The sequence below is a fragment of the Cyprinodon variegatus genome, unplaced genomic scaffold (genome assembly GCF_000732505.1).
Source record: "Cyprinodon variegatus isolate N-32 unplaced genomic scaffold, C_variegatus-1.0 Scaffold504, whole genome shotgun sequence".
Lineage (NCBI taxonomy): Eukaryota > Metazoa > Chordata > Actinopteri > Cyprinodontiformes > Cyprinodontidae > Cyprinodon > Cyprinodon variegatus.
In genome coordinates, this window is record NW_015150957.1 from 505,656 (window position 1) to 515,361 (window position 9,706).

The window sequence follows — 9,706 nt, forward strand, 5'->3', positions numbered from 1 at the left end:
TCCCAGTTTAGGTAACCGGCGCATTACTTTTCTGCAGCCTTTTTTGATTCTTTAATCTAGATTAGAGGTAGTTTACATATTAATATTTAAAAATTTAACCCCATATTTAATCTACCACAAGAAAAATCCTTCCACTTAGTTGGAGAGGAAGTAAATTTAAAGCTGAATTCCTGAGGATGGTGGAGGAATGCAGCTGTCTAACAAAGTGGTTACCATAAATAAACTAAAGGACATTTTTGCATGTTATGTCATCATCCAAAAAAAAAAACACAAAACCAAAAAACCTGGCTTGGCATTGCTCTTTAGACATGTAACCTCTCTAAGGGGAGGTGTGTAAGTGCAGCTCTCTCCTTAAATCACCATCACTGATAAAGAGATCACAATTATCTACAAGTTGCAAAGACAAAGATGGCTAGTAAGTAGAGCTTCAATTTTCTAACGTTAATTTAGTTATCTTTTGAGTTATATGTTTGTTCCTCAAAATGTCATAATTTTAGTCATGAACAGTTTTCCTTAAATTAAATCTTATACTTCTAATGTTTGAATCAGGGATCCTCAGAGCAGGCTCCTAAAAAACAAAAAAACAGAATATCTGATGAGGAACTGACTAGTTTTGGTGTTTCTGGTGTGAGGGTTCATTGTTTGCATTATTTGCATTATTTGCAGAGGAGTTAAGGCACAAAATGCTTAACGTGAAAAGATAATTTCAGTACTCATCATAAGTCCTGTTTCAAACATGTCAGGCTTCATGTTTACCCTGTTTGTAGCCATCCTAAACAGAGACCAGGGTTTTTGGCTTTTAGTTTTATTGTTTTGCTGTTATTTGAAAGTAATTTATCTATTTAGTTCATGAAGATATTGCTGGGAATGTTTTTTTTTTTTTTGGCTTACTTTATATGGTTTTCCCAGAACACATTTAAAGAAAAAATGCATGATCGGAACCTGAAAAACCGGATGGAACTTTTTATGACCTCATTTTCATGTAAAGTTTTTTTTACCTCCTAAATGATGAACAGTAACAGCTTCATGCTTGTGACGATTTAGTGATGAATCATTAAGTGACGGTAAAATGGAAATGCCTCAGGCTTGCAGAAGCCGGGATTCCCAGAACAGTTTCCAGATGTTTTGCAAGTTTACCAGAAGATTATGAATATATTAAATACCTAAAACTGGAAGTTGTAGTTAATTGATAGGTCAATAAAATCAAGGGGTAAAACTAATTAAATTATCATTAGTTAAATGATTCACCCCTTATTCCTAATTGGGACCCCTGACCCAAAAACAACAATTCCCAATGTGGGGTCCAGGCATTTGGCCCCACACAGACACACACATTTTGTGTCATTCTATCCTTTTGGGGACTTTCTATTAATTTGCACTCATTCCCCACTCACTTCTACGGCCTAACCAAGACCCTTATGTGAACCTAACCTAAACTTAATTAATTAGTAATGAACTTAAACCCTTATCCAAAGATAACCTTTCCTTTCTAACGGCGACCACTTGTTGGTCCCCACAAGTACCGATAAGTCCTCAAAATGTACTGCATTCTCGGGAAATCATCCCAAAGGTAAGAACAGTAATGGCAACACATACAGCCACTCAACGCCCCCCTAAACCTAACCTAAACTTAATTCACACCTTGGTCCAAAACATAACCCTGACCCCAAGAAGAAACATTGTCTCACGAGGATCAATTGTTTTGTCTTTTTAACAATTTGACATCTATATAGAACATAAACAAGTATGGGGCATTGCAGGCTAACAAAAGAAGCCAAACGATCCCCATTCCAAAGTGGTGGACCCGTTCGATCATTTCAATTTGCATGTTTTTAAAGGCTTTGTTGGGCTGCTGTATAACGCCTGGAACTCTAGGCTGTTTCTGACTGTTTGAATTGAAAAAGCTTCCTGGACTGCAGAGAAACGTCTCGGAAACAAAGTACGGTGAACTGTTTTTTTTTTACCTTTGTTTTGGATCTACATAGAATCATTTAAATGGGAAATAAAACCATTAGGAAGAGCATATACACACGACCAGAAAACATTTAAAAAATATCGTCATTTCTTTTTAAAATTAGACTGCTTATTTGTATCACAATTTCTTTAGAAAAGAAAAAAACTCTACTTCAACTTTGCTAAACTTCATCAAGGCAAAGGCATAAAGCCTGGTTCTCCTCCCGCAGCAGTGTGTCACAGTGAGCTTTTCGCTCTGTTATTCCACGCCACAACGCCAGAGGGCCAATCAGGAACTAGCTGTGGGTCTAGATACGGCCGAGGCGAAGAGGAAGTGAGGGCAGGTTTGTGCGATAACGGAGGGACATGAGGGCTAAAAAGGGGGGGGGGTCCAGGTGAAAAAAGGGTCCCAGCGTTCTCGCGCACCTCGCTCCTCTAGCTGCTCCAACTTCATGAGTCGTTTTCCACAATGGCGGCCAGACAAACAAACCATGCCGGTAAGGTACCAAACAGGAAATACGCATAGCGTAGAGCGGATGAAGATCTGACCAATCAGAGGACTCCTCTCTGCGGCAGGGGCGGAGGCACATTTGCATTCACTGCGACGCACACGCCGACGTCCTTGTTTCTGAGTATATATCAGCCTTTAGTGGTTAGGCTGAGGTATATGTACCACTTCAGAGACAGACAGACAGGCAGACAGACAGATAGATTACTACCAATGGACTGGATTGGAAATCGTTATGTAATGTAAAAAAAATCGATGTAAAATTGATCCAGAGCTTGAAAATAACAAAATAAGACATTTCTGACATTTCCCAACAGGTTCAGAGGAGCCACATCTTCGGATTGTACTTGTTGGAAAAACTGGAGTTGGAAAGAGTGCAACAGGAAACACTCTCTTAGGAAAAAAAGTATTCAAGTCGAAGCTGTCAACTTCTTCACTGACAACAGAGTGTCAGAAGGAAGTAGGACAGTTTGGTGCTCAAACTCTGGCTGTAATTGATACTCCAGGCCTTTTTGATACCAGTAAAACTGAACAGGGGGTGAAAACAGAGATTACTAGATGCATGTCATTAGCTTCTCCTGGTCCTCATGTGTTCATGGTCGTGATCCAGCCAGGGAGATTCACCAAAGAAGAACAGGAAACTGTAAATATCATTCAGCAGATGTTTGGAGACCAAGCAACACGTTTCACAATGGCTTTGTTCACCCGTGGAGATGATCTGGAAGCAGAAGAACGTCCCATAGAAGAAATAATAGAGGGAAATCCATTTCTGATGAGGTTTGTCAATCAGTGCCTGGGAGGATACCATGTCCTTAACAACAGGGATGGAGATCCAGAGCAAGTAAAGCAGCTACTGTCAAAAATTAACACAATGGTTCAGAGAAATGATGGACGGTGTTTCAGCAATGAAATGTTTGAAGAAGCAGAGAAACCAATAAAAGAAGAAACTCAGCGGCTTCTGGCAGAAAATCCAGGTATGGGATTTGAGGAAGCAAGAAGACGAGCAGAGGAAGAGAACCCATTAACCCGGGCAGGTGTACAGGTAGCTGCTATTGGACGCTTCCAGGGTCGGCCAATGGGAGCAGGAGCGGGGAAAGGAGTGGAAGATTTATTTGAAGCTATATCAGAGGCCGTGAAAAAAGTCGAATGTATCATTCAATGATTCTCATGGCTTCTTTACCAATTAAAATATTGGCTCATAATTTGAAAACAACTAAATTTATTGATGTGAAACTGTGAAATGTTGTTTCTTCTGTTATGCTAAAGCATTACCATAATCCACATTTTCTAATTAGTTATATTTGTTTTAATTGTTAATACTAATTGCTTTCTCTTTAAAAACATCAAGTAATGTTGTAAGTAATGAACTGTTATTTATTGATTTTGTTTCTTTTTTAGACTTTTGTAAAAAGGTTTCCTTTGTAGTGCAGGAAAAATTAAGTGTATTAAATATGATTTAGTTTTTCCTTAACATGTAGCTTCACTTGTATTTCCTGCCAAAATCCTTAAGAAAAAATCAGGACTAAAGTAGAAACTATTTTTTTTCCCTATATGTTCCACATTTAATTTAATCAAATGAATAAATGTACAAAAAATCTAAACATGCATAAAGGGTTGTTCTGTACACACTAGTATCAACATTTAACCTCTCTGTTAGCTACAATCAGAGCATAAGTAAAGCCCGTTCTCCATGTGCCAAAACATTGATGCTTTACATTGATGCGTTCTCAAGTCTCTGTTTTGCATGTTTCAGTTGTTTGCAGCTTTCTTTAGCTTCAAATTTCTTTTATTTAACTTCACTAACCTGAAGTTCAAGCTCCTACATGTATACGACCTGCAGGATAGAGTCTAAATAGGAGCAGGATTTACAAACACTGGGATAAAGGATATCTTATCTACCACCCTCCCCTGATATAATCTGTATTTTCCAGGCTCAGACCTCAGAGTGGTGCTGGTGGGTCAGGAGAGAGTTGGGAAGAGCTCGGCAGGAAACACCATCCTGGGAAAGAAGGAGTTTGAATGCCGGTTAATCTGGACCCCTCTGACTCTGAAATCTAAGAAGGTAGAAGGCATTGTTGAAGGTCGTAGAGTGTCTGTGGTGGACACCCCTGGACTCTTCAGTAGTCAGCTTTCTGCAAAGCAGGTGAAAAAACAACTGAACAAGGCTGTCAAGCTGAGCTCACCTGGTCCTCACGTCTTCCTGCTCACCATTCAGCTGGGGATGTTAAGCAGAGAGGAGGAGGAAAGTATGGAGAAGCTGCAAGAGATGCTGAGTCCGGATGTCTCCAAGCATACCATGCTGCTGTTTACCTACGGAGACAAGCTGGAAGAAACTGACATGGCTCAGTTCATCAGAGAGGACACCAATCTTCAGAAGCTACTGAGCAACTGCAGCGGCAAGTACCATGTGTTCAACAACAAGAAGATGGAGGACAGGGAGCAGGTCCATGAACTGCTGGACAAGATCCAGGAGATCTCACAGAATGGGAGTCTGAGTTATCAGAGAGAAGGTCCCATAGAGAGCATTTCCAGGGGAATTCTTGAAGGGTGTGAAAGGCTAATGTCTGATTTTTACTCTCTCTTCACAAGGGGACAGACAAGTGAAGAGGTCCATAACAGCGAAGAAAGGCCGAAAAAGAGCAGCTTTAAAAAGAGAAACTCAAAAAAAGAGAAGAGGGCTTAAATAATGAAATATAAGAATGGGAAAAATATGAAGGAGAATATTAGAGAACATCCATCCATCCATCCATCCATCCATCCATCCATCCATCCATCCATCCATCCATCCATCCATCCATCCATCCAATTCTAACACGCTTAATCCCAAGTGGGGTGGCGAGGGCTGCTGGTGGCCATCTCTAGCTGTCAATGGGCGAGAGGCGGGGTGCATCCCGGACAGGCCCCCAGTCCATCACAGGGCTATTAGAGAACACTTTGGCCTTTTAGTTTAATCCATAAATTTTAATTATCTATTACATTGCTTATATTGCCACATGATTTATCCAAATTAGATACATAAATAGTTAATAGAACTGAATGACTAAATGCTGATAATGCTGAAGTCAAATGGTATTTCAAAAATTAGTAGGGATACCTATGCTGCTTTATTACAAGGTATATCTGCAGAAGTAATGATATTTTAGTCTTATTTGTGGTTCGGTAGTAAAATGCTCAGAAGATCATGTACGCTGGAAATAACAGTTTATGAGCCAGGAAATCTTGGCAATAACATATTTTTCCTTTTTAGGCTATCATGCCAAAACACCACATAAACATTCCAGTTAGATTTCCACATAGTATTGGTCGTGCACATACATTCACACAATGTTACAGAGAAGATATAAACACGGCTTAGGAGGGAGGAGGGTTTGGGGAAAAAGCTTAAGACTTGTGACGATGATGAGATCTGTTTCTGTGTATTTTTGGAAAGCATGATGAATTGGACTTGTCAATAAACCTTTTTGTCCCCTGTCTGGTTTTGGACAAATGAAGAGAATCGTCTCTAGTGTCTTCATTTTGTTAAAGAGAATTCCACCAATTTGAGCCCCAACATACACAGAAAAATAAACTCTTTCAGCGCTGATCTTGGGGCAGTCACATCAAAGAAGTGCCATCATGGAGATCAACATGCCAAGGAACCGAATCTGCAGACTGATCAAAGGCTAAGTTGAACTGGGTGCTAACTTCTTAATAAAATTTATCTCTGAGTTTTGGAAACTTTCATATGCCTGAAGAGACAATTGGAGTGAAGCACCTGCAGCAAAAGGAAACTCCCTGCTGTGTAGTGACATGATAAGCTGCTGAACACTGGAACTCAGCCTTTTCCAAAACAGAGATCAGCAAAGGTTAGAGGTCTGGCAAAAGGAAGGAAAGGGCTGGAAAGAGTTTCTAGAGAATAATTTGGCTTTTTTGTTCTTCGATGATTTTTGATCATTGCATGTGCATTTACTGTTGTGCAGGAAAAGCTACTGAATTGAGCTGCATTGTACACCATGCTGACATGTTTTAAACTCTATTTTATGAAGCAAAACTAGCTTTCTTTCACTAAGGGTTAACAGAGATAAAATGTTAATGTTTATTTGAACCTCATTTTCGCATCACATTTAAATACCAAAATATGACTAAAGAATCATTTAAGATCAATACCTTATGTCTGCTTAGTACTAGCTAAATCCCAGAAGGTTAAGAACAATAAACAAAAGGTATACATTTCTGATTAAGCAAGTCATTTAATGACACATTATTTTGCCAAACTATGTTTTATTTACTTTGTGGATTTGCATTGTGAATCAGTTTGAACCAATTCCAAATGCACTAAAAGCTAATTTGACCGTGTTCCAAATTCTTCAAGATAAATGATGGTTCTAAAACATAAAATCCACGTTGAACTGTGATATAATTTTATCCCCCACTGTTTTTAGGTTGTTCTTTGTTTATATAGTAGCTTAGTTTCGTTTAGCTTCAGTGCTGTCATGATTTTCTTAAGGGATCTGACCCACATGCAGTAAACCACTCAGAGAAACCAGGGTAAAAGTTTAATAGGTCTATGGAGGAGATGAACGGGGTTGGATTCAGGAAACTCAGGGTACTGGTGAACCGGAACTGGAAGTGGGAAGGGAAGTATCAGAGGTTAGTTCAGGGTGCGTGGGAACTTTGAACGATGACTTTGGAGACTTTGAAAAAACAGGGAAAACGGGAATTGAGAAAACTTTCTTCCCAGAATCCAGTCTTGTGTGGGTGAACCAGAGGGAGGAACTCAATGGAGGGCAGACAGGTCTTGATTAAGTTGGTTCCTGAGGCACTATGGAGCAGACTGTCACTTGGAATCCAGGAGGTCTTGAACAGAACTTGTGGAGGTTAATCCCCTGCTCAGTGTGAGACTCAAACAATCCTTCCAGGGGTAGAAGGCCCAAAAATATCCAGCTTGCAGGATGGCTTGCCGCCAATAGGCAAAGACAAAAAACACAGTTAGAACTCAAAGAAACAAAGACTCAGTTAGACTCAGCTAATCTCAGCTTGGCTAGAGTACCCAAAACTGGCAAACACTCTGGCGTCGACATAGTGACAGTCCACCGCTTAAGTAGTCCTCAGTGATGAACCGACCAGCCGCAAGTGTGCGAGAGGACAAACGAGAAAAGGACACCACCTGGTGGTGGAGGAAGAGAAAGACAAAAACAAAAAAAACAACCCACACAAACTGGATTCCTAACAGTACCCCCCCTCAATGACCGCCACCCGGCGTTCAAGAAGAGCTGGAGGGCTGAGAATGGCGGAAGTCTCTAATGAGGGAAGGGTCCAAAATAAAGGATCCCGGGACCCAGGATGATTCTCTGGACCATAACCCTCCCAGTCCATGAGATACTGCCACCCATGGCGACGGGCATCAATGATCCTGCAGACCGTGTAGGCTGGTGAGCACAAGGGGCTGGAAAAAACAGGCTTAACTTGGGAAATGTGGAAGGTGGGGTGAATCCTGAGAGTAGAGGGGAGACAAAGAGGGACAGCGGATGCTCCAATGGTCCTCTCCACCTCATAAGGACCAATGAAGCGTGGAGACATTTTCTTGGACATGGCCTTGAGGGGAATGTCCCGGGTAGAGAGCCAGACCTTTTGACCAGGGGGAGAACGTAGGGGCGACCCTCCTCCTGCGGTCGGCCCACCTACGGTTCTCCTCAGCAGATCTACCGAGGGCTGTGTGGACTGCTATTTTCCTTGACCTGTTTGTGAGTGAGGTGAAGTCTGTCTTTTCTTTTTTCCTGAAATGAGTGATTACTTAGAAGCCTTGTTGAGATGAAAGAAAAGGAAGGAGGTTTGAAAGGAAGTCAAGATTCTCACGTCCTAGTGTGAATAGAAAACAATTGTCATCTCTGTCCTTTGATGAACTAAAGTGTTTCTCTTGGGAAAAGTTAATGTGTGGGGAGTCCCCTTTTTTATGCAGGGGTTGGGATGCTGCAACCTCAAAACAACACTGAGAGCTGCATTTAGCTGGTCATGTTGTTCTCCTCTGCAGAGTAAAATAAAACCTTTTCTTCCTTGGATATCAACTCTCAGTGCTCAATTTTTAACTCCACAGCTGTCATGTCATGGCAATGGCAGTCTCCTCAGCTGGGAAAAGGGGAGGCTGATAGCCAATGGAGCCCTCGAAAGGTGAGAGTCCTGTGGCAGCTGAAACATGGGCGTTGTGGGCATACTCAACCCATGGAAGAAACTTGCTCCACTCAGTGGGCTTGGAAGTGGAGAGCGTCTGAGGCTGGCCTCCAACTCCTGATTCATACGCTCAACTTGACCATTAGACTGGGGATGATAGCCGGAAGTGAGTGAGACCTTGGCCCCAAGAGCCAAACAAAAGCCCTTCCATACCTGTGAGATGAATTGAGGGCCTCGATCAGAGAGTATGTCTTGAGGAATTCCATGAAGGCGAAAGACATGCTTGACATGGAGTTGGGCTGTTCGCAAAGCTGTAGGGAGCTTCCTCAGTGGAACTAAATGGCAGGCCTTAGAGAAACGGTCAATAATGGTGAGAATTGTGGTCATACCTTTAGAGGTGGGAAGTCCAGTGATGAAGTCTATGGCAATGTGAGACCAGGGTCTCTTGGGAAAGGGCAAGGGTTGAAGTAATCCGGTAGGGAGCTGATAAGAAGACTTATTCCGAGCGCAGGTCGGGCAGGCCAAAACAAACTCCTTCTCGTCCTTCAGTAAGGAGGGTCACAAAACTCTTGACTTATGGGAGCCACAGTTCAACTGATACCTGGATGGGCAGAAAACTTGGAATTGTGGAGCCAGTTAATTACTTGAGCACAAAGGGATAGAGACACAAATACTCTGTTGGGGGGTCCAGTACCAGGGTCAGGCTGAGACTGTTGGGCCTGCTTGACAAGGTCCTCAATCTCCCAAGTGACTGCGGCAACTGAACAGATGGGAGGTAGACATGGGCGGATCTACAGGGGGGCAAGGGGGGGCAGCTGACCCCCCAATATGGAGCCTTGCCCCCCCAGCTGCCCCCCTAACTTTGATGATCCAAAAGCTGTACCTGTAAAAACAACCTGCCACTATGTTCACAGGCTTCTCAAAACAATACATTTACCAAAAGGTTGCAATTTAGTTTTTTATTTTTAATGTATTATTTGCCACCGTCCCTCAAATACTTAGCTACGCCCCTGATTCAAACGTGCAGAGCGCAGTTCGCGCTCAGTCTGTCTAACACACACAGTCTGCAGCGTCGCGGTGGCTCTGTAGTGTGCAAAC

The 9,706-nt window shown here is 42.1% G+C and overlaps 1 protein-coding gene across 2 annotated transcripts; it reads left to right on the forward strand.

Annotated features, from left to right (window-relative positions):
* The first annotated feature begins 292 nt into the window (after positions 1-292).
* LOC107094742 (GTPase IMAP family member 4-like) lies at positions 293-6,515 on the forward strand. 2 transcript variants are annotated; one of them, XM_015390552.1, is made up of 2 exons: positions 293-415; positions 4,393-6,515. In XM_015390552.1, the coding sequence occupies exons 1-2, from the start codon at positions 409-411 to the stop codon at positions 5,142-5,144; spliced, it is 759 nt and encodes a 252-aa protein (XP_015246038.1). In that variant the 5' UTR covers positions 293-408; the 3' UTR covers positions 5,145-6,515. The 2 variants fall into 2 exon arrangements, with proteins under 2 accessions (XP_015246038.1, XP_015246037.1); XM_015390551.1 differs by lacking the exon at positions 4,393-6,515 and adding an exon at positions 2,779-4,386 and having other exon boundaries at positions 310-415.
* Positions 6,516-9,706: the final 3,191 nt, after the last annotated feature.